Raw genomic sequence first — 26597 nt, 5'->3', positions numbered from 1 at the left:
TGGGAGAAATTTTAGTGAATATTAAAGTAGTTTGACCCCTAAGTAGGAAGAATTGAGGGTCCTAGGCAACGCTGGTCGATGGCCCGTTGACCAAATCTACATACAGGGCGTTACTAAGCATTTAATTGCTGTTAAGTTTCAGAATGAGGTTTGTAACTGTCCACGTCTACATGCATTTTCCCTTCAGAAGAGTTAAATTCTTTTAAGAAATCGCAGAAATATCAAGGACTGCAGCGTTTCACATTACTGCGACAACTCTCCTACTGATAGATCTTGTACGTTTAACAATTCGTGGCACTAAATGTCAGATATTGTTCCCTATTTCACTCGTAGCACTCTATCGCGTAATCTCTCGCCACGTAGCTGCTCTCCCTAAGGAAGAGTAAATCGCAGACTGCCTCAAATATAGAGACAGTCTCTGGGACTGACACGCCATGAGGATACTTTGAAGAACTTGAAGATGCACAGAATAATTGAGGCATAGAGAACCATAAGAGTCCAAAGCACAGAAAATTTTTTTGAGACAAATAGGGGTTTTTAAAAGCCAGGTATATAGACAAACTACATGTCTCACGGGCCTGAACTTTTTTTTTTTTAAATCAAAGCTCAGCAAACGACCCATGAAAAAATATTGTACACACTTCATGTTAAGAAATATTAATTACAATTTAAGATTATACTTATTATCAATGCTAAGCCACAAAATTTCCATGTATAGGCTAGTGACAATAGCGTCTTTTGGCTGTTGTAAATTTTGTAATTAATGTGATACTAGAACCAGAACATAAAGGACAGATACTATAGGCTCTAAACACACAGTTATGACTGATTCCAACACTTCATTGTTCCCGTTATCATCATTTTCTTTAAACACATTTTGCGCCTTGCGGTTCATATAAAACTACTGATGTACCTCGGATTACGAAGTATTACTACTACGTACGTAGTGTAGACACTAAATTATGTTGAGCAACAAAATTATCCTCTGTGTTTTGGACCCATGTGGAAATTAATCTGAAAATCTTGGTAGACATCTTTTTGTCAACGTTCGCATATACCGGGTGATCAAAAATTCAGTATAAATTTGAAAACTTAATAAAACACGGAATAATGTAGATAGAGAGGTAAAATTTGACACACATCCTTGGAATGACATGGAGTTGTATTAGAACGAAGAAAAAAAACTAAGTATTGCTAGACGCGTGAAAGATCTCTTGCACGCATCGGTTGGTGGTGATTGTGTGCTCAGCCGTCACTTTCGTCATGCTTGGCCTCCCAGGTCCCCAGACCTCAGTCCGTGCGATTATTGGCTTTGGGGTTACCTGAAGTCGCAAGTGTATCGTGATCGACCGACATCTCTAGGCACGCTGAAAGACAACATTCGTCGCCCATGCCGTACCACAACTCCGGACATGCTTTACAGTGCTGTTCACAACATTATTCCTCGACTACAGCTATTGTTGAGGAATGATGGTGGACATATTGAGCATTTCCTGTAAAGAACATCATCTTTGCTTTGTCTTACTTTGTTATGCTAATTATTGCTATTCTGAGCAGATGAAGCGCCATCTGTCGGACATTTTTTGAACTTTTGTATTTTTTTGGTTCTAATAAAACCCCATGTCATTCCAAGCTTGTGTGTCAATTTGTGCCTCTCTATCTACATTATTCCGTGATTTATTCAGTTTTCAAATTTAACAGGCTTTTTGATCACCCGGTATCTTGTGGGGCTGCAGATATTGATAAAGTTACTTCACCATAAGATCAAAAGATATCAGGAGCATGCATACATGCCAGAATCTCCAAATTGATGACAGTGTGTTTTCGGGTCTTGTAGTTCTCGGAGCCTCAATGTATTTAAAATATGCTTGTGCTTCCATTCATCACGTTTTCTTTATTCTTTGTCCTGCAATGTCCCAATGTAATTTAGAATATTAGAAAAGAATGGAATTTTTCTGAGGAATCGTGGTTTAAGCGTTTTAGACTTTCACACTGAGCATTCAAAAGTCCAATTGTAGCCCAGAGACAACTAAGACTGGACAAAGGTGTGAAATTACCTGTGTTTGATATCGCATATAGGCACGTTTTAAGTATTCCAATGATGTCATCTAATCACCAGATTCATGTAAAATAAATGTCGCAACTGGAATAAACGCATAGGACAAATTTACTGTTATTGGTAGAAATAACTTTCAGACAGAGGTAGACTGCGTCAATCAAAAGCCAATCTAATCACTTAAAGTTTAGATGTACAAAGAAGGAACAAAAACGATACATTTCAAATATGAATTTCAATTTACAGGGCTATGGACTATCCGAAATTCAGAGTTACAGATATATGAACATTCTAGATTTCTTATTGGATTCACTATAAGTGCTGAGTAATGTGTTCGTCTGGTGTGGCTTCCACCTGATATCGGCAGACAAAAGTATTTTCCCATCTGAGAGGTTAGGTAAGCAGAGAGTTAACGCTGAGGCTGGGTGCGTCGGCCACGGAGTTCTTGAAGTCTGCGTACTCGCAACAGTACGAGTAGCCTTTCACCTGATCCGTGGCCTTCCAGGATATCCAGCTGATCTTGCTACATATGTCCGTGCATACATAGTAGTCAGATCCGGGGTTCGCGATGTACGGATTGTTTACGCCCACGAACACAACGGCTGCCTTAGTGTTAGCGTTGTACACGATTTTCCAAAAGATCTTCGGAACTGGAATGTACTTGCTGCCATCAGCATAGAGGTACAGCTCCGTCTCGACGTTGTTGACGTTGGGCAGCGTCGTGATGCCTTGTGTACCCGTGTAGATTTCGAGTTCGACCCGGTTGTTCGCAGCGTACGAACGTACATTGTTCTCCATGGTGTTCCAGTTGGCACCGTTGAAAGTCTGCCACTGCGGCGCAGCGTTCACGTACAAGAAAGTGGCGTACTCCTGCGCGCCGAGAATGAAATCAGACTTAGCAGTGAGGTGTCCCTTGGAAAGGAAGTAGTCGTTGGTCTCGGAAATGTACTTGGACCCCAGCTCGCTGGAACCGAGCAGTGCGCCTACTGTCTGGATCTGCGTGGCGCGTTTGTACTGCTTATCCATGTCGATGTTGCCGTAGAAGCCGCCGTCCAGCCAGTCGGGCCGGTCGAAGCCGCTCTGCTTGCCGCCCATTTCGGCGACCATCGTGAAGTGGTCGTACACCGTGTTGTAGGACCGATCGTCGAAGCAGGCGTCGATGAGCGTGTAGAAGTCGGAGCCGACCTGGAAGCCCAGCTGGACCACCTGGTACTGGCCGCTGCCGCCACACGAGCCGCCTGTCTTCACACCTGACGGCTTCGGCTGGGACCTGCATCTGAGATCAGCGAAGTCGTACGACTGCCCGTTGATCGAGAAGGTGGAACCAGAGACGCAGGAGGCTGTCGCTTGCGACTGCCCGGTGACCTGGAGGCTGTTGTCGGGACACGCGACGATGATCTGCTCGTTCTGGCCGAGCGAGATCACCCCCGAGGAGTCCGGCGTCACAAAGCCGTGCACGTCTTTGCTACCGCCGGGCTTCAACAGCAGCGGCTGTGGGTCAGGCATCTTGGACCCGTTCACGTCCACCGAGCAACCTGCAAATTTGAATCAACAATTCACACTGATTGCGCTGAGACGTTAGTTTCGCAACAGACTGCAATAAACAACACTGCCAAAATGTTTACACACAATAATTCACAAGTCTGAAATGTTATCAGCGATAAGAATGCATTTACTATAGATTAGTATCCGTCAGGGCAATAGTCTGCTGTTGTTTCATCTACAATTAGAAAAAAGTTTATGCTGTGGACAGAGAGAGGGAAATATGTTTAGATTTCAAACATGTTATTCAATCTGTATATTGAGCAAGTAGTAAGGAAAACAAAAGAAAAATTCGGAGTAGGAATTAAAATCCATGGAGAAGAAATTGAAGCTTTGAGGTTCGCCGACGATATTGTAATTCTGTCAGAGACAGCAAAGGACCTGGAACAGCAGTTGAACGGAATGGACAGTGTCTTGAAAGGAGGATATAAGATGAACATCAACAAAAGCAAAACGAGGATAATGGAATGTAGTCGAATTAAGTCGGGTGCTGCTGATGGAATGAGATTAGGAAATGAGTCACTTAAAGTAGTAAAGGAGTTTTGCTATTTGGGGAGCAGAATAACTGATGATGGTCGAAGTAGAGAGGATATAAAATGTAGACTGGCAATGGCAAGGAAAGCGTTTCTCAAGAAGAGAAGTTTGTTAAGATCGAGTATAGATTTAAGTGTCAGGAAGTCGTTTCTGAAAGTATTTGTATGGAGTGTAGCCATGTATGAAAGTGAAACGTGGACGATAAATAGTTTGGACAAAAAGAGAATAGAAGCTTTCGAAATGTGGTGCTACAGAAGAATGCTGAAGGTTAGATGGGTAGATCACATAACTAATGAGGAGGTATTGAGTAGGATTGGGGAGAAGAGAAATTTGTGGCACAATTTGACTAGAAGAAGGGATCTCTTGGTAGGACATATTCTGAGGCATCAAGGGATCACCAATTTAGTATTGGAGGGTAGCGCGGAGGGTAAAACTCGCAGAGGGAGAACAAGAGATGAATACACTAAACAGATTCAGAACGATGTAGGTTGCAGTAGGTACTGGGAGATGAAGAAGCTTGCACAGGATAGAGTAGCATGGAGAGCTGCATCAAACCAGTCTCTGGACTGAAGACCACAACAACAATATTCAAACAGAGAGTAATGCACTGCTGACCTTTGCAGTTACAACACTTTGAAGGACACAAAATGAAGAAATTTTAACTTATTGTACGTAAACAGCCTAGTAGGAAGAACACTTAATTAAACTGGTTTGTGTCTCGGAGTCTGCAGAGTGCGAAATATAGTACACAGAGCTGCCAAGTCTGAGAGCAAAAAAAGCTCTGTTGTGACCTCTGCAAGATACTTCACATAGCACTACAGAGAAGAACGCCGAGTTGTCTAGTACTCAGGTTCAACAGAGTCAACGCCAGCATCTAGAGAGGACGCCACTCGACAAGGCCTATTTTATGCTTCCACTATACGTTACTCAAATAGTTCTCAACAGGACATCTATCGGTCAAATATGGAAATAAGCCGATGGATGGCTCCACTCAGTACCAATAGTATCATCGAACAGTGTCAACAGTTCCTCGAAGCAGCAAGAGGACTGTGTCTGCCGTCGCCGCCAATAAGAACAAGGTGTACATCACATAAGTTATTGTTATTGATCACGGGATTCAGGACTAGGTTTGAGGTAATGACATATCAGTGCAAGCGAACATTTATTTATGTATCGCCACACACCACGTACATACTACAATTAAGCAAAATGTGGCATCTACAAATAAATTAATGTGAATTGTCGCTATTCTATACTTTTTTCATTACTATTAGATCCGTGTTTGTCCCTGGGACGACGCTGGATAGCTGCTCCATGCCAAGCAAGCCACCTGGTAACTGCAGCTACTTTTGGTGACAAGGGGCTCGCTTCCTGTCCTATGTTTATGTTTGGCATAAAGAGCATTTGGTGAATACAACAGGCTACATCCGAGCTGAGCATCGAGTCAAACTGAGCTTGGATGGCAAAATGGGGTACATTATTCCTTGCTGCTTCATCTCTGTACCAGAGGTTATCAGTCATGCTAGCTGACAACTGATAACATGCTTGCCCTTCAGAAACCCATAGTCAGAAGTTATCAGTGGGTGTGAAATCTGGAGAATGTGCTGCCCAGGGCAACAGTCGACCACCGTCCATGCCTAAGTAGATCAGCACTGCACAGGTGACGTGCGGTCTTACAGTATCTTGTTGAAAGATAACGTCACTGAGTCGAAGACTCAGCCATCAGCTATAACATGTCAGATAATTGACACCTGTACTGTGACGAGGCCGTGTTCCTCCTGAGCCAGCAACCAACAACACATACATGCTATGTGGGCAATGGACATGTCTGCAGACGACACATACGAGAGGGCTGCATTTCACCACGCCACCAGGCGGCAACCCAAGCGTCGCCAGAGGTCGCTGGTCCCAACAAGGACGTTTCCCCTCCGTCGGCCGTGTGACCAAAAATACTACCAGCAGTATCCTGGTGCGGATCCAGTATTTAAGCTGGCATTCAGGCCAGGTGGACCAGTCCACCCTGAGCTTCCTGGGCGAGGCATCAATTCAAAAAGCATCCCATAATCAGAGTCTTTTTCTGGAGCCACCACCCTTACACCAAAGGGACGTGATTCCCAACGCAGTGACCAGCACTTGGACTCCGTAATAGTTCTCCTATTATTCATTGGTACTACATCGGACTTAAACTTCTGCATGTCTGCATTAACGAAATTAACTTGGGCACATATCGTACAGACTTTGATAGTGGTGCGCTTAGTGATGGAAAAGTTCCGCAATTCAGTATGATGTGACAGCTTCAGCTTGTAAATATTCTCCTTGTTCCTATGTTCTTCAAGAAGGGATTTGTGTTCAGTCACTGTGACACACCAACTTCGGTCGTAGTCAGTTACAGGCCTTCGGCCATCTGTTATTTCTGTTGCTCATTAAATATTCTAGACGTTATTTGTTTTAAATTATTATGTTCTACTCTAATTCCCCTCGGAGAAGATTGTTTATTTGTGTACAATCCATACTCATTTTCTGACTGGATGTTTCACCCTGTGGCGCCTTCGGCGGACATGTCAGCAGCTCAAGTTAATGGCTATGCGAACCAGAGACGATCGTGATGTGTACCCAACGGCACCTCAGACCGTTACCCAGGAGTTATAACTGCACGATAATGACAAGTTATATATGGCAACTTCAATTCTCCTCGGAGTGCCTATACGTGGATATATCCTTGATGATACTATACACAGGACAAGGACTCTTCTGAAAATACGACTTTGAGCCACTTAATGACGCGGCCTAACAACCCGGAAGATTTTAACTTCAGTGACAACGGCCACGAAAGCCTGAAGACTTACATTTGAGCCACTTGTTTGTCCAGTATCGTGGCTGGGCGCATCAATGTCTTATCGAGGAAAGTTACTACAATCTCTGTTAATCCATCATGGACAGGGACGTCAGCTGGTTATTTAATTGTCAATGTTACTGAAATTCACCAACAGCCGTGTAACTTAAGATTATATTTTATTTAGAAGGCTACCAGTTTCAGCATTTCACTATGCCATCTTCATGCCCCATATTCGTCTCTCCAAATAAACGAAAATGTCATTTAGAGCCACAAATTCACGACATCCAGAGATTTATGGGTCTTTATGACATTTTCGTTTATTTGGAGAGATGCATATGGGGCCTGCAAATTGCATAGTGAAATGCTGAAACTGATAGCCTTAAAAAAAAATAACATCTTAAGTTACACGGTTGTTGATGAATTTCGTTGACAGTGACAATTGGCTACCACAAACGTCGCAACGCTGACGGTCCGTGGTGCTCTAGCCGGCGTCACACTGTCCATGCACGTACTGCTCTTGGTGTAAACAAGGCCATTTCTTCGCTCAAGATACATGACGTCCTGAGGTGTCGAGCAAACCGTATATCTGTACCCTCGAGCGCTAATTACATGGAACCACAGATTTCACAAGGCGTTGAGTGTGGCACTCTTGAATTCATTGATTCTCTATTCTGTGTTCCTGTTCAGTGTGAGCAGCAATAACGCAGAACGATAGACCATAAACCTCGATAGGCCATGATCCTGCCGCTGTGGAATCCCCACACACGCTGGTAGATGTATCCAGGGCTGGTTCGAGAAGATTTTTTCACAAGCGACTTGTCATTTGCCCCCACCCCCCATTTTCTTGTCCTTGGGTGCCGCTGGTGCCCCGCTCAGCTTGGTGCCCCAAGAAGTGTCTTGTGTTGATAGGGCCTTAAACAGACCCTGGTCGAATATCCTTCTTACATGAGTCATAACACAATATCACTAAAGGAAAAAACAACATTCAAATACGATATCTGAATCGGACACCCACTACTTGATCTATTGTTTTTATACAAAATTTCATAGCGTTACCATTTCCTACTTTCTTTGGTCTTTGCGACCGTCACAAGCAAAATATTAAAAGTTCTAACCCAACATTTCGCCCGATGCTAATTTTCCTACGTCCTTCTGAGTTTGAAATATTTCAGAGTTCTCATGCTCGTCATACGTAAAATTTGTACAATTACACGATCGAGTACTTAGAAAATATTTGCGTTGCACACACGAGGTAACGTCCAGCCATACATACGTCGTATCTTTTGACGAACTCTGCTCCAACTGCCTGCTGGACAGCCAGTCCTCTTCACGAAAATGATCTCCGTTACTTATAGCCTCGCACTGATGAGTCAAGACCAAGCACTTTCGACTTCCTAAAGCATACATAAACTATAAATTTAATGTTATATACACATATTGCACATGTATTTGGACGAAACAGATTTTCAGTGTTATTCGTAATTTTCGTGTAACTTTAATGGTTTCCTTAAAATAATAAATACTAAACAATGGAACTAATTAGTCATACAAATCTTCTTGCGTCTATTTACTAATGCTTCCACTACTTTCTCTATTTTGTGTTTTATTTACGAGGGAATTTACATTTTTAGGTGTGGAATATACTTTCTGGCCTGTAATTTAAAATACTTAATATTCACAAAAAAAATCTACGTAACAATTCTATAATGCCCACTGAGACCTATCCATTGATACTACGTTTGTATGAATCGCTAAATGATTTAGTAAACTACTAACTTTTGAAGATCATTTTAAATCGAAAACATTTAACATGAACTAACTTGAAAACTACGTCTCGTAGCTAAGGCGCGTTTTTTTCGCACGCTTACCTAATTTCTGTCTTTAAAACCATGTGAATGGCTTCTCTGTCACTGGTTTGGTTTAGTTTTTATTTATAATTTTACTTATTTCGTATTTTCTTCATTCAGTCAACTTGCCTTTGGTGGCAAGTCCATTCAAACGATCGGGTTTTTTCCCACCACACAGTCCGTGTCTCCGGCTAGCTGACCAGTACTCAGGAATTCTCATACTTTGGGGTCTGCTTGTCATGCGTCAAAGGTCCCTCCACATATTGACAAAGCCGTAAGGATCGCCTGCCTCTGCATGCCCGACGCCCCCCCCCCCTCCCCCATCCCCCAGCAGGCAAAACACGCTCTCTTGTCTGTCATCATATTGGCTAATTGAGCTGCTAGCGTTACATCAGGACGCACGCGAACGGCCGCGTCTACTGTCACAGTTTCTCGTAGCCATTTCCGGTATGTACCCTCTCACACTCCAGTAATTAATAATTTGGAAATATCTGAAGTAAAACTGTAACAGCTGCACACGTATTTGCTAAAATTTGAAGGCCAAAGGGGGGATGACTGAAACTAGGAGTTACACTTTGTTAATATAATATCAACGAGATAATGGTTTGACTTAGCAAACGTCAAACCACTTCTATAATCCATATGAAGTAGTGACGCTGGTGCTACCCATCTCATTCTCAGCGTACTTAGATCTCAGGTTCGTGAGACTGTAATCAGAACAGAAATAATTAATGTGAAATGAATTGTCTTGCTTGAAGCAAGGATATATCTGATTTTCCATGCGTTACTACGTAGGTGTATCATTATTTGCCTAAGCACAATACCAATGATGACTGTCATTCATTACAGAACTATAAATCGTAATTGGAGAAATCAGTTTATATAGCTAGGGGAAATCGGTAAAACTCTTAAGTAGTATACATTGCAGGGTACTGTAAATATAGTGAATTAAGAACTGTTAGCGATACATTCTCCAGTGCTCCTTTCTGTGATTGTCCTGTATAACAAATTTAAGATTTGCCTAAAATCTAGTGGTGATTTACTAACAAGGCTGTAAAATCTGTATGTAAAGATTTAAGATGTATCTTCTCTCAGTTTCTATACTAAATGCTGACAAAGGTTGATACAGATGGCAACATCGTAGCGAGACCCATACACCTTTGGTGATAATGTTTATGTTTAGCATAATCTATTGAAGACGATTCAGTAAGCTGTAAAACCTAAGTGAATGTTCGTAATGGACTAAGCAAAGGTTGCAACACATCAGAACTGAAGTTCACAGACATATTAATCTTTATGTGATCTAAGGCTTTCCAGGCTTACATTCTGCCTCTACGGTTCTCGGGTCTGCTGCCGGATCCGATCGTCAAGAGCCCGTGATATTTCGCCGGACAGCCGTTCCGCCATTAACAGGTGTGCTGATGGAATGAGTAGAAGTATTTAATTGAAAATCCTACGTATGAAGTTAGGATGCCCGAAGCAAGGAAGTAGATGGTCATAAGCAGATGGTCTTAAGTGAAGAACGCATTTGTCAATAAAAAACTGTGGCGAAAGATCCGTAAAACGCAGTAGCGTGTGAATCAAATGTAGACTATGGGAACTGCAGCCATGCGGTATGTATATCAAAGAATGTTAAATAAATTGCACAGAAAATGTACGAAATGAAGTACAAAACAAGACAATGAGGAAAGATGTGACAGTGAGGAAAGATGTCTACGACCAACCCTAAACCATAAGAAGGCACAGATTAATGGGGCACCTGCTGAGGCCTCTAGCAATCGTAAATGTGACTCTGGGACAGGCGGTAGACGCGGAAAAAATTGTAGGGGAAGACAAAGCTGAAGGAACGATGTTTTCCGGATACCGCGTTGGCAAGCAGAAGTCTCATCGGCACTGTACATTTCGTAACATATCTAGCAGTCAAGATTTATTTTGTTTTTCGGTAAGATTAACAGAATGGAATGCCCTTAAGCTATTTGTCACTGTCATCTGTACTGAAAAATTATAGTTAATGTTAGTTTCGTGTGTAAGGGTTGCTTGAGAAGTAAATTTTAGTATAGTATGAGGATTATCCGTGTCGTGGCGTTATTAGGATGTGTTAATGTTGTATGAAAATTACTCAAATGTGAATAGTTCCTGTTTAAGTATTTCTAATACTTGTAAACGTCAGTTGTAAATGTCACTGTATTGTTGTATAAACTATGATCCCCAACTGTATTCCATGTCTTTAAAAACAGGAAGAGTCAAAATGTTACATATATATAAATGAATTATAAACAAACATAGTGCCAAGAAAGACAACACTTTCAACGGAGTCAAGACTGGAGTTTGGGCAGTACACATACAGCCAAACTGTATTGTTATGGTATGAAAAGTAATTATGTTCCAGTCGATGTTTGTGGCTAGCTACTAGTAATGTAATTACTTTGTGCGGATATTTTGGCTGGGAATATATGAGCAGAAAATCTAAGAAAAAGAATCCAGTCATGTTATTTGATTAAATTCACAGAAACCTGGAGATAACTGATAATGAATTCGCCTTTTTGTCTAGGAAAAATTCGGTATGTGCCGCATCGTATATCTAGTGTGGACAAACTTTTCAGCAACGTACTGATTTTTCAGAAAGGGCATATGTCAGTTTATTATTTTGTATGAAGTATTTGTATTCAGTCTCTCAAGCCTTAGGGCAGTACAAAAAATAAGTGCTGTCTCAGTGCATAAGATTTCGCTATGAATTTTTATTTATTACTAACTGAAACTGTTTCCAGGTTACCTACTGGTACGTACATTGAAGGGCCAGGTTACCTGCTGGTACATACACTGAAGAGTCGTTGTTAAATGTTAATCAGGGAGGAGAATGCCAACTGTAACACACACTCACACAGAGAGAGAGAGAGAGAGAGAGAGAGAAATGTGCAGTCAGCTGAGCTAATGGTGTTGTTCTACTTACTGTATGCTGAATTATGTAGTGTACATACAGAGTGAAGAGTGATTTATGAGGAAGGTCAAAGCAGGAGGATCCCTGGCATTGATGATCGTCAACTATTTGTGTTAATCATCCATTAACGTCAGAACTTAGTTCTTGCTCAGTGGCTTGAGTAACAGTTTTCGATTGTCTTTTAAACTGATGACGGAACTGCTGAATATAGAACACACTGCTATCGCCTATTATTCTAACACCAAAACTAGTCATGATTCTTATCTTCCGGTGCCTCTACAGTCACAGGGTGAACGTAGAGCCGAATTACTGAACTTTTCACAAGTTAGCACGATAAAGTAGCATGGAGAGCTGCATCAAATCAGTCTCTGTATTGAAGACCACAACACCAACAGTCAAGTTGTCTTGCTAGATTACTATAATTGTATTTTTAGTGATGTGAAAGGACTTGTAAATCATAAAGACTAAACCTAGTAGTAGTAAATGCCACACCCCACCAGTTGTTCTACCAGCAAAAGTAGATAATTGTATGTTTGCTTTGGATGCTGACCTAAAAGGAACTTCTTAGAACAACACACTACTGTTAAATGTTCAGGTTGGGTTAATATTGTTTGTTTTTCTTTAACTTAAGTTTATAAATATAATATATATATGAGTCACACTACTGATGCCTTATTCCACAACATATACACAATCATCATTATTTATAATCTAGATATTATTTCTTATATGTAAATATTCATGAAATGAAATTTCAAGGGCCTTATTAAAAGGTGATAGTTTTGAGTAGATTTGAGATCTACTGGGAAAATATGAAAACTTTTAAGAATTCACGAAAGCATTCTTAGAAAAGTACCTGTCTGAGTAAACGCTAAAGGACATACCATGTTACAATAGGCAGTCTTGGAAACCTACAAAAATTATTGTGAACTTCTAAACAATGGATTCAATATTTGGATCAATGGTCTGATTATATCAGTATGATAGACAATTTTATGGAAAAATTATCAGTGAGCAAAAGGTGTTACTTGCTATAAAGTAACAGAAAAATTGATTATTTTCTGAAAAAAGTGATAAAAATTGATAGATGGGATGTAGATAATTATGGTTATGATTTTAAGAAGAATGAAGGTAGTTATAATAGGAGACATATAATTAGAATGGGATCTAGTAAGTATACAGGTTAAAATAGCAGACGTCTTGGGTCTTTCTGAGGAGGATGCCACAGCAAATGCAGGGAGTGAAGGAAATGAGGCTCCACTTTTCACTAAGGCTCCTTAGTGAAGCAGGTCAGCATGGAGGACCCAGCTGCAATATGATTCAAACTCAAAATATATAAAAAGGAACAGTCAATGAGCGCAAGTGAAAAACAACAGACCTAGTTGAGGAAGATGTGAAGGTAGTTATGAATTCCGAGGTATGAGAAAACACAGGAGTTGCTGTGAAATGGAAGGAACAACGGTCAGAAAAGAATGTATCATAGAATTAGCTGACAACTGTGAGGGGTTCAAAGAAGGTAGAATAAAAAAAATGAATGGAAGAAAATGAGGGCAAAGTGAAAGGAAGGGTAAATGATGCAGATGAAGAGAAAGAAAATATGATGAATAATGAAGAGAGCAGGTAGGGTATTGGTGAGGTTAGTGATGATGATAGTGACAAAGAAAGTAATTACAAAGGTTACAAAGTAGAGACTGGATCATATGGATGGAGTGAATCTATGATCCATGAGATTGTGGCTGAAGAGGAGATAAATAATGAAGCGCCAGAGAAGAATTTGAGCATTTCTGAAATATTCAGTCTCTCAAATAATAATTGTGAAGAGGCGAGAAAAAGTTGATGTTTTTATAGTTGTGGAAAGGGATAATGTAATAGGAGAGGAAGAAGAAAGAAAAAATAGTGAAGTAAATTTAAAAGAACTGAATACTATGGTGAAGAAGGCTGAATATTCACATGTACAAAGTGGGGAAGATGGTGAATGGACCCAAGAAGCTATAGAAAATAACCTACTGTAAGAAGAGGGTGATGAAGGGAATGGATTCATTGGACAACTATTAGTATGGGTTCATATGCATAGGAAAAAAATTGGAAGCTTTGACGGACACAAGATATGAAATCAGTGCATTTGTAAAAGTTTATATGAACAGTTAAAGAATATTGAAGATCTCTGTTTCAAGTTTGACTATACTGGAGTTATGGGAAAGCTGAATACACCCATTAGTAAGCAAGTGGTGGCACAGTTTTCCATACCAGGAATGCAAGAAAAAAGAGATTTTAGGTGATTCTTAGCCTGTGTATGAAAATTGTTCTTGGATTGAATTGGTCAGTTGAATATAAAGCAGAGATCAGCTGTCAGATATGTTATTTAAATTAAAAATTGAAGGGGGAACTGTAAAAGAAAAATTTCAAGAAATTGATTGAAGATGAGCCATTAGCATGACGACTGAGAACCATCGTTGGAGATGCAGAAACAATGCTGGAAGATCTAGACACAAAATATAGGTGATTCAGCAAAGGGCAGAAGAAAATAATGATATGGCCATACTGAAAAAAAGGGATAGCAAACCATCTGACCAGGTGCTGTGGTCAAATAGAAATATATTTTCAGAAAAACCTGAAGATTTTTAAATTTTGAATCCAAATTGGATATCAAATCACACAAACCATTTTCTGTCAAACCTTACCCAATACCAGCTTCTTGTCGAGAGGCTGTAGCAATGGAACTTGACAGAATGAAGCAGTGGGTTGTTACAGAGAGGTGTGAGAATTACAATAATCCTCATACAGCAGTGAAGAAACCAGATGGTGGGATAATGGTGTTCATAGATGATAGGACGCTGAACATCACCGTCAAAGGACAAACAGATAGACCACCTTGACTCACCTGCTGGTTACTGGCAGGTTCCCATAACTAGAGTATGGAAAATACACAGCTTCTCTTTTTCAAGGCAAAAGATATTAGTACAAAGTAGTGAACTTTGAGCTGAATGTTTCAGCCTCTGTAGTCATACAAGGCCTAAATCAGGCACTGGGAGCAGCACTGAGCTCTAAAATAACTGTCTAAGTGGATATTAAGTGCAACTGAAAACTGGGAGGAACATTTTCAGTTGCTGAATGATGTATTTAGTTTTCAATAATTGGACATGTCTCTTATGTTAAAGAAATCAGAATTCGTAAAGACAGAACTCACAGTTTTGGGACACATATGAACATAAGGAACCAGAGAAGATTTAAGTTATTCAAAATTGTCCACCTCCTGCAAATAAAAAATGACTGAAGTCATTTTTGGAATGATGTGGGTTTCATCAGAAATTTTTCAGGGGCAACATTTTAAGAAGCCGTTGTTCAATAATTTTACTCAAATCAAAGGAGCATTTTAAATGGGCTAGTGAGTCAGATTCAAAGGACTGGCAGTAGCTAGTATGAACTTAGCACTGCAATATTTTAGTTTTTGGGAGTGATCAACAGTGAGCATAGAACATTGCTTTTGCAAGTAGGACCCTCAGTAAATATGAAAAAAACCTATGGAATCAAAAAAAAGGAAGCGCTTGCTATTGTCTGGTTGTTTCAGAAATTCAAAAATTACCTATGGCGGCACTATACTGTCGTTTACACTGACCTTCAGGCATTTACTTTCCTGAAAAAGTGTTGACTGCTACATAGTAGACTAACTACATGGGCTCTGTTCTCACAGAAATTTGAATTTGACATAAAATATGTGAAAGGGGTATAAAATATTGTACGAGATGCTTTGTCGAGATTATCAACTGGAGAACAATCAAATAGTGATTTAAAATATGGGGATGCAAGTCTGAAAATCTTAACATCAAAGAAGTAGAAGAGGAAAGAGAATTCAGAATGATCTGTAAGATTATGTGTAGAGAGTAGGTGTAGATGAAGTCTCGAAAGAAGTCAAGGCAAACCTGGGGAAGAGGGGAAACAATAATCTTACAAATACCACGTAGTACATGATGGGGTACTGTTTAGGAGAACTGACGAAATGGTAGACGTTTGGAGAGCGTGCTGGCCAAAAGAGTACACCGATCAAATCTTTGACTATGTTCACTTGAGTTATAGGTATGTAGGGATAAAAAATGTGTAAAAAACTTAAAGAAAGTGTGTGTTTCGATAATATGGTCACTAAAGTACAAAATGGAATGAGGATTAGTGAGAAGTGTCGAAAGGCTATAGTTATCAATATGACCTGCTGTCTATCTGTGCAAAGTGTGAAACCTACTTAATTCATGGAACTGTTGTCAGTATATGTCCGTGGACCTTTACCTAAATCCAAGGGAAATTTTAATCATGTGTTGTTTCAAAGTATGTCAGTTGCACTCATTGCGAAATGCAACTGGGAGTGTAATATTTTCAAAATGGAAGGATTTTTTTTGTGAAACATCGAAAACCAAAGAGCACGTTATAGACAATGCTCCTCAGAATGTATCTAAAGTGTGGAGAGAAGGTATGGACACACTTGGGGTAAATCTGATATATATTTTACCTTATTACTCTTAAAATATCTCAGATATATGCGCAAAACAGGGCACCTATGTAGAACATATTCTTATAAGAAGCATAGGTTGTGGATAAAAGTTGTAGAAAATACAGATGTACTTATCAGTGTTAAACATGAAACCACTAAGTTTACGCCAAGTGAAATAATGTTGCGCTGGAAAACTCAGAGTTTAATTGGAGAGGTTATTTCCTACCTTCCAAAGACAGACATGAAATCTGAAGACGAATTAGAACTAAGAACGATATGAAATAAGAATGGCATAGCTAGGGAAAATCCGTGATGGAAAAGAGAGTTCCAAATTCTTTAATGTTTATGAAGGATCTTTTGAGGTAACAGGTAATCTAAGTCCAAATGCGTTTATCTGATTTAACCAGTATCAAGAAAAATATGGCTTAAGGACTTGGGCATGAAACCACACGGACCCAGGACAAACATAGTGAAAGGTGTAAATGGAGTAAATAACATGAGAAATGAAAAAGATGAAAACCAGAAATAAGACCCTGAAAACTAAAAAGACTGTGACTTAGAAGCTAATAAAGGAAGGCCGACGGTTCTGTCATAGTTTCTTTAATAATTAGTGTACATGGTAAACTTAGAATTGAATCATTGAACTTTTTCAGTAATTGGTCAAGAAGTTTTGCTTCATCACTATAATGTTACTTTCCTGCGACGTCTAGGACCTATAATATAGAAAGACTAATGTAATAGATGGTAATTGTTGGGTAGTACCAATTGTTCTATCAACAAAAGCAGATAATTACATTTCTGTTTTGGACACTGACGTGCAAGGAACTTTTTGGGACCAAGTATTACCGTTGACTGCTTCATTTAGGTTAATATTTTTTGTTGATCTTCAAATAAAGTGGATAAATGCAATACCAGTCACAATACTGGTGCCTTATTCCATAATGTTTATACAGGTCATCATTATTTTTAAACCATGTATCATTTCTGAAATGTAAATATTTGTGAACATGGAAGTTAACATATTTTATTTACAGTAAGTTAGAAATAGGGGCAAATAAATCTGGCTATTTTTGATACATAAATCATCTTTTGTGGTTATTGCTGTACTAGCAAGACTGGGGAACGATTTGCAGTTCGTTCTACTGTACTGGATACGTGGACCGCATTGTTTGATGAGGAATCGATTGCAGGCTCTCTCACAAAACCTTCCACGTGAATCTGTGCTTTATACACTGTTACATATAAATTCCCTGGTACTCATCATCAGTTCTGAATGATTGCCACATCAAGTAAAACAGCGTACATCGATTTCTAAATCAGTCATGCAAAACATTTATGTCTGGTAAAATGTCACATGTGATTTTATGGTGTTACCGCCACTTCTCTCGTGCCTGCCACTACTCATCCGTCTGAGGAAGAACATCAGGATGAGGCTAATTAAAGGGGGCAGTCATAACCTGGAAGACTAGAACACAAAATGCTATGGATACACGTTAAGTCTACGCGTCACTCCACAGTTCTACAAAAACTCTCTCTTTGAATACCAGACTCAACATTAAATGAGACACATTTTATAGCGAAATAATAGAAAAATGTATAAAAAAATAGATTAATAAAGATATAGTGCACGATGCAAGAAATAAACATTCATAACATGACAAACCAGATATTTAGACTATTTGTTTAAGTGTAGGAAAGCATACGAGATCAAACTAAGCAACAAGTTCCGCATATTAGAGACTGAAGTATGTACTGGCAGAGGAACGGGACAACTTTTTCCTTGGAATCAGCCAAACGTTGTAATTACGAAGAATGTAAAAAACAAATAAAATCTTGAATGGAATGACGTAGCTATTAAAGGACGAGGCAAGAATAAGGCGAGCATACAATAATAGGAACTCCATACCATGTATTGAATTAAACAGAACTTTTTCGAAACGCCTCTGTGAGAACGAGAAAATAAAAAGGTAATTTAATAACAGAAAGAATTTAAGGCAATATGAAGTATGAAGACAATGCGAAGTAGGAAAAAATAAATGGTAGCTTAACAGACAGCACATTTCATCATTTAAGATGACATGGGAAACTGTACTACGCTCGCCTACGTATTACTTCTTCCTACTCGAAAAGGCCATGAAGATAAAATTAGGGGCATCGAACCTCACACTAAAGCTTGCCAACAATTATTGTTCTTCCCGCATACTATTTGCGACTGCAACAGGAAAGGGGGAAGGGGCAGTGGTACACAAAGTACCCTCCGCCGTACACCATAAGGTCGCTTGTAGAGTACAGATGCAAATTTAGGTGTATAAAATAAGTGGGGCTACAAGTGAAAAAAAATCGGTTAAGCCAAACTGGGTTTTCAAATGCAAGTGTACAGCGAGCGTATATTATCAGTTTGAACTTATGGCAAAGATACGTGGACTTTTACTGGACAATACAAAAGTGTGGTTTGAGGGACGAGGTGTGGTACGTGTAGGGGAGGCAACGTACCTGCACGAGGCAGTGGGGAGGCGTGGCCAGCCGTGGCGAGCAGCAGTGCCAGCAGCAGAGTCGTCTGTGGGGCCATCGTGGAGTTCGCACTGAGGGACCTGCGGTCGCCGCCCGCTTATATTGCGTGCGCCGATACTGTCACTCTTATCTGCCAGCCAATGGAGGCTCGTTAGTAGCGGCATGGGTCTTGAGGAACACCGAGGTAGGACAGCGTGGGGCGAAAGGTTCAACTACCTGTAACGTGCATTTCACTTAGGTAAAAGCTGTTATAACGACATAAGCTATGGTGGGCTTCATGGCTTAGAATTTATCGTCTCAGCGAAATCGACTTCGGTTGACTGAAGGCGGGCTTCAATAGACCGATAGCTCGCATTCGGACACTAACGGGGTTGCCTGCTCTCTCCACCAACTCTCCTGTGGAAGATGTAAGGGCCTAGTCGGCTCCTTCCAGCGTGTACGGCATGGTGCTTGCCACTTATCGGAAAAGAGAAGTTGTGTATTTTCCATACTCTAGCTACGGGAATCTGCCAGTAACCAGCAGGTAAGTCAAGGTGGAGTATTTTCAGGTCTATCTGTTTGTCCTTTCACGGTGATGTTCAGTGTACTATCGTCTATGACCACCATTACCCCACCATCTTGTTTCTTCACTACTGTATGAGGATTATTGTAATTCTCACACCTCTGCTTCATTCTGTCAAGTTGCATTGCTACAGCCTCTCAGCAAGAAACTGGTATTGGGTAAGGTTTGACAGAAAATGATTTGCGTGGCTTGATATCCAGTTTGGATTCAAAATTTAAAAATCTTCCAGGTTTTTCTGAAAACATCTTTCTAGTTGACCACAGCACCTGGTCAGATGGTTTGTTATCCCTTTTTTTCAGGATGACCATGTTATTATTTTCTTCTGCTCTTTGCTATATTTTGTGTCTGGATCGCCGGCCGTTGTGGCCGAGCGGTTCTAGGCGCTACAGTCTGGAACCGCGCGCCCGCTTCGGTCGCAGGTTCGAATCCTGCCTCGGTCATGGATGTGTATGATGTCCTTAGGTTAATTAGGTTTAAGTAGTTATAAGTTCTATGGGACTCATGAGCGGCTGGTCCTGGCGGAGGTTCGAGTCCTCCCTCGGGCATGTGTGTGTGTGTTTGTCCTTAGGATAATTTGGGTTAAGTAGTGTGTAAGCTTAGGGACTGATGATCTTAGCAGTTAAGTCCCATAAGATTTCACACACATTTGAACATTTTTGCGACTCATGACCTCAGATGTTAAGTCTCATAGTGCTCAGAGCCATTTGAACCATTTGACAAAACTGCCGTAAAAACGCCATCGTAGCCGTTGATACGTGTCAAATGCAATGCAATTCACTACTTTGGAAAGACACATTGCCAAATAAGGTATTTTTACAATCAACAATAAATAGCCCACTAGTGGGAAAAAAAATCGCTGCACCAAGGAGTAGTTGTGCGACATAAACGAAAGTTGGCAAATGTTTTCTAAATCTGAAATATGACGTCTGTTCAAGAGTGGCCCTGCTAGGAGGATGCACATCAGGCTTGCTTTAAATACACGCTGTAACGGTCGTGAACATTAGCTATCCTTGAGATTGGACGTGGTTAGTTGATGTTAGTCGAGAATACCTTTAAGGCGCCATTATCAGCACCTCACTGAGTATGAACGAGGTCGTGTTACAGGGCTACGAGAAGTTGAATGTTCTCTCTGCAATTCTGCAGAAAGACTTGACAGCAATATAGCCACTGTACATGATTGCTGGCAGCGGTGGTCACGAAAGTTTGTGGTGGGAAGGAAACCGGTCTCCGGACGGCCACGTGGCACAACCGAGAGGGAAGACCGTCGTGATCGGCGTATTGCTTTGGAGCAGCGTACAGCATTTGCAGCAGCAATTTGAGCACCAGGTGGCACCACAGTGACACCGCGAACTGATACAAATCGGTTTCTTCAAGGACAGCTCCCAGCCAGACACCCCGTAGCGTGCGTTCCGCTCATCCCAAATGACCTCCATTCGCGACGACAGTGGTGTCAAGCAAGAGCGCATTCGAGGGCAGGGTGAACATCTCCTGCGTTTCCTGATGTGTTTTAGCACTGTGGTGGTTGTCCCACGCACTCTGACTGCAAATTTGTGCGTAAGTCTTGTGATTCGATCTGTTGGGTCACCATGCATGAACAGAGTTCCAGGGGGTGTTTCCCAATAAGATGACGCTCGCCCACAAACCGCTGTTGTAACCTGACATCCTCTACAAATTGTTCGCATGTTGCATTGGCCTGCTCGATGACTAGATTTGTCTCCGATAGAGCACATATTGGACACCATCGGATGAGAACTCAAGCGTCATCCATTCTGTACAGACCGACCAAGTGCAACAGGCATGGAACTACACCCCCCCAAACTGACATCTGACACTTGTACAACAAAGCGCTTGCATTCAATATTCTGCGGTTATACCGTATATTAATGTACTGATTACATTACCCTGATATCTTGCAACGTTAATTGCGTAAATATGTTACCTACAGAAATACAATCCTGAAATTTCATTATTCTGCGTTAATACTTTTTGGGCGTTGTGATTTTTTTTCCGTCAGCGCACTTCTGAGAGCGCTATAATTTTCGAAACATGTCATAATAAGTTACACCTGTTAAATAACAACCTGACAAGTGCGAATAGCGCTTGTGCTCTGTCGGTCCCGTAGAAACTCGATAATGAATACAGATAATAATTTTGCGTGACTCAACAGACTGGTGCCCACAACTTCGGCAACACACCAGTTATCCAATCGGGAAAAGAGTGCCAACCGTTTACCGTGGAATAGGAAGCGTGTGTTATTTTTGGCGACTCCTCACATCGGCGAGAACTGAAGGCTAGGTTGAAACGAATACTGAAAAATCTGCGGTCCGGCCGACATTCGATCCCAAGAGCTCTAAGGTGCCAGGCATACGCTTTACCGCTAAACCACCACGTCCGATATTTATGAAAATAGTTCTTCTATAGATTTTAACGAAATACAGTGACTTAGCCGTGCGGTCTGGGGCGCCTTGCCACGGCTTCCCCCATCGGAGGTCCGAGTCCTCCCTCAGGCATAGGTGTGCGTGTGTTGTCAGCGTAAGTTAGTTTAAGTTAGATTAATTAGCGTGTAAGCCTAGGTACCGATGACCTAATCAGTTTGGTGCCATAGGAACTTACCACAAATTTACAATTTTTCCGATGACTTAGAAGCTTAAATTTTTCACACTGCCAAGGGATCGTAGATCTTAGTACCTAACGTAAATATCAAGTTGATATCTATGCTTGTTACTGAGAAAATGGGATCTTTCGTACAGACTGACAGATAGACATAAAGTGACGCTTTAAGAGTTTCGTTTTTAGCGATTGAGGTACATAACCCTTAAAAAAATCTCTGGCCCTAAGGAAAATGAAGAGAATTTTTTCGACATCAGTAGAAACACTATAGAGATTTATACCATAAGTGGATATCAGATTTTTTACACGATTATCGTAAAAGATAGCCTGTAAGGCGATTTTCAGTGGTCGCGGAGAACGCGGTGCTATGGATTTGAGGCAGCTGTCTGCAACAACTTCGCACCTTTGGACCTAATACGTCAGATTCCATCTAATTTAGTAGTGGAATACGGATGCCGCGGACCCATTGCCTCGCCCACTCGGCACATGTCATGGTAGGCTTTGACTGGTATCGTGGAAAACAGCAAATTTTTTACCTCTCTGAGATTCTACAGGCATTATATTTTGCGGATCTCTGTCACCTACTAAAACACAGTACCTACGCAAAACAGTCGGTGCTGAAAGTCGCTACAGCTTCATTGGATTATATAGTCACAGTAGTCTTACCTTATGCCTTTCTTAAATATGTTACCGCTTATTGTCCCGCGGAACCCTGAAAATCCGGCGTAACTTAAGCTTGAGATTTCACTAACATCCGCTATCTAATTTTCGAACACAATGAGAAACCAATTCAGCTTATTGGACGAAGAAGCGGGTTTGAGAATATTCCTGCAGATTTTAACGATAACAAAATATCGGTAACACTAAAAAGAAATTATTTACCATACTCCACGTTTTTCTTTAGATAAATATTTAAACACTCTGTGAGGTTGACCAATGAATGTGGCACTGGACTTACTTAAGGCAATTATCTGGATGGTTCCTTGTCGAAGGCCACGGATAGTTCCTTTCCCCATCAAATGTATTGTTAGTAGAGGTGAAAATAATCTCTCTTTCTAAAATTTCAAAATCAGTATAATTTTTCTTAATATCTTCTTCTTCAGGAACGTAGAACTTTATAGAAGTTTCTGAAGTTTAAGAGTAAACGGAACAGAGACTGGCTCAATCATCGACATACTGTACATGAACTTGAAACAATATACACTGATGCACCAAGAAACTGGTTTAAACATGCGTATTCAAATACAGAGATATGTAAACAGGCAGAATACGGCGCTGTGGTCGGCAACGCCTATATAACACAACAAGTGTCTGGCGCAGCTGTTAGATCGGTTACTGCTGATACAATTACAGGTTATCAACACTTAAGTGAGTTTGGACTTAGTGTTATAGCTGGCGCACGAAGGACGGGACACAGCATCGCCGAGGTAGCGAAGAAATGGGGATTTCCCAGTCCGACCATTTCACGAGTGTACCGTGAATATTAGGACTCCGGTAAAACAACAAGTCTCCGACATCGCTGGGGTCGGAAAAACATCCTGCAAGAACGGGACCAACGACAACAGAGGGAGAATCTTTTAACATGACAGAAGTGCAACCTATCTGCAAATTGCTGCAGATTTCAATGCTGGGCCATCAACAAATGTCAGCGTGAAAAGCAATCAACGAAACATCATCAACATGTGCTTTCGGAGCCGAAGGTCCACTCGTGTACTCCTGATGACTTCACGACACAAAGCTTTGCGCCTCACCTAGGCCCGTCAACACCGACGTTAGACTGTTGGTGACTAGAAAAATGTTGCCTAGTTCGACGAGTCTCGTTTCAAATTGTATCGAGCGGATGCACGTGTACAGGTGTGAAGACAACCTCATGAATCCATTGATCCTGTATACCAGCAGGGGACTGTTCAAGCTGGTGGAGGCTCTGTAGTGGTGAGGGGCGTGTGCAATTGAAGTGGTATGGGACCCATGATACGTGTAGGTACGACTCTGACAGGAGACACGTACGTAAGCATCCTGTCTGACCACCTGCATCCATTTATGTCCATTGTGCATTCCGACGGACTTGGGCAATTCCAGCAGAAAAATTCGACACACCACACTCCAGGAACACTCTTCTGAGTTTAAACACTTCCACTGGTCACCAAACTACCCAGACATGAACATTATTGAGCATATCTAGGATGCCGTGCACGTGTTTTTCAGAAGGGATCTCCACCCCTTCATATAGTTACGGATTTATGGACAGCGCTGCAGGATTAATGGTGTCAGTTCCCTTCAGCATTACCTGAGGCATTAGTTGAGTCCATGCCAAGTCGTGTTGCGGCATTTCCGCGTGCTCGCTGGGGCCCTACACGACGTTAGGCAGGTGTACCAGTTTCTTTCTCTCTTCAGTGTATACAGATTTCACTTACCAATCCATTTGTGTTACGTTAATTTTTAAAAATGTAACAGGAGAGATACTCTAAATGCTTTTAGGCAGAGCAGCGCGGTTATAGAAGTCAGAAGAGGGGAGTCCATGTCGATCAAACATTGTTATAACAGACTTGTAGTATCACATCTGTTAGGACAGGCAAATAAAAATGTGATTGGCACCGTCTTTACGACAGCATATGAGCCGTAGTGGAGCAAATGACGAGAAACTACAGGGTGATTTTTTCACCGTGTACAAACTGTAGGGATTGATCGATGAGGGGATACAAAACAACAACTGTCTTACGCACTTATATCCGGAAATTCGGTCATACATTTTTACAGAGACTGCGGTCTAATTCACGCTGTACCAAGCAGCCGTAGTTACAGTATATGTTAAAAATGGTTTCCATGTGCCTTCTACGCATGCGTGTAAGCGTCGTTGGTATCTCAAAGGCTCACATAGGCCTGGCTGCACCCGAACAGTGTCACACTTCAGCATGAATACGCTGCTCCAGTGTCTCCACAGCTGAAATGGGTTCTGCGTACACGATAGTTTTGAGATGGCCCCATAACCAGAAATCGCACGGGTTGAGATACGGTGATCGAGCGAGCCATGCAACTGGACCCCCTCGTCCGATCCATCGACCACTGAAGACACGATTGAGATGCGTCCGGACTTAACGGCGAATTGGGCCGGAGCACCATCATGTTACAGCCACATAAGCCTTCGAATCATCAATGGCACTTCTTCCAGCAGGGGAGGCAAAGTCACCCACAAGAAACGCGGATAGTTCCTACCTGTTAGGTGAGTGGAAGGAAGGATGGTCCCAAAATACGGTCCTCACATTCCGGTTGCACCAATGCTGATGATTTCCTGTCATCATACCAGGGGGGTTCTGCGTACTATCCCACAGTTTCCTGTCATGAAAGTTGAAGATACTACCCCGTGTAAAGGTGGACTCATTTGTAAATAGGACGGATGACACAAATCCCGGAATCGCGGCAGCCTGGTGAAGGAACCAGTGACAAAACTGCTCCGGATGTAGAACGTCTGTCGCTAGTAAGCCCTGCACGTGCTGTAAATGATAAGGATAGTAACAATTATGGAGAATGTTCCACACGCCCGTCTGGCTTAAAATCTACTGGTGGGCCAGTTCCCTGGTCGGACACTGCGGTCGCCTTCCACTGCTTTGATCATATTTTCCTCCAAGTCTGGTGTCCGAATATTTCGGGTACGTCCTTCATTATTTCCTGCTACCTGAAACGATCCTGTCTGAGACAAATAGCGAAACACTGTTTCAAACATTGAATGCTGTGGTTGTTGTCTGTGGGGATAGGTCTCCTGATACAACCTTGCTGCCCGCTTCTTATTACATTTGCCTTCCCGTATGTAAACGTCATGCCGGCAAGCTCTCGACTCGAATACGGAACCACTGTGCTGTGTTCAACGCTATATCATATCCACTACAAGGTGAGTCAGCAAGAGAAGTGAATCGGACACAACATTATCAGTTATTATGACAGTAGAGGGAAATAAGGCATAAATACGAGGAACAGTACCACACTCTAGGAGGAAACCGTGAGTACTGTAACTGGCTGCATGGTACAGCGCTTATTAGACCGCAGTCTCTCTAACAAAGTGTGATTGAATAAATGGTCTCTAGCATGGAAACTGTGCATTTCCGGACATTAGTTCATTAGACCTTTTTTATTCCGAATCCTCTCATCGATCAATCCCTAGAGTTTGCACACGGTGGCAAAAATCACCCTGTGTAGCACTCCTTACGTTCAACCACGGCTGCTATATGAACCATCTGCTCCACACGGTTAGGTATTATCTTAGAGTTCAACGTCAAGGAGGGCATGGAAGAACGGAGTCTTCGACATGTCTTCCAAAAATGGTTCAAATGGCGCTGAGCACTATGGGACTTAACATCTATGGTCATCAGTCCCCTAGAACTTAGAACTACTTAAACCTAACTAACCTAAGGACATCACACAACACCCAGTCCTCACGAGGCAGAGAAAATCCCTGACCCCGCCGGGAATCGAACATGTCTTTCAGTTTGTCGTATGTTCGTATGAGATAATGAAGAATTCCTGAGTGCATTCGGTTCCGCTGGTCAAAGTTAAAAATGTCAACGTCTAAGTTATTGGGCTATGGACACTAGCTCATTTGATAGGAAGTCGCTCTAATCTTTTTAAGGGACGGCCTGGGTATCGACCTGTAATGATTTAGGAAACCAAGAAGCACATAAATCAAGTG

General features: G+C 41.4%; 1 protein-coding gene across 1 annotated transcript; it reads right to left on the bottom strand.

Annotated features, from left to right (window-relative positions):
- Nucleotides 1-2203: 2203 nt before the first annotated feature.
- On the bottom strand, nucleotides 2204-18803 carry LOC126195046 (uncharacterized). Its single transcript, XM_049933496.1, has 2 exons — nucleotides 18727-18803; nucleotides 2204-3591 (listed from the first exon to the last, which is right to left on the bottom strand). Exons 1-2 carry the CDS (start codon nucleotides 18800-18802, stop codon nucleotides 2450-2452), a joined length of 1218 nt encoding a protein of 405 aa, XP_049789453.1. The 5' UTR covers nucleotide 18803; the 3' UTR covers nucleotides 2204-2449.
- Between the last annotated feature and the right edge of the window lie 7794 nt (nucleotides 18804-26597).

This window comes from Schistocerca nitens, chromosome 1, assembly GCF_023898315.1.
Source record: "Schistocerca nitens isolate TAMUIC-IGC-003100 chromosome 1, iqSchNite1.1, whole genome shotgun sequence".
NCBI lineage: Eukaryota > Metazoa > Arthropoda > Insecta > Orthoptera > Acrididae > Schistocerca > Schistocerca nitens.
This window is presented reverse-complemented; position numbering and strand designations above follow the sequence as displayed.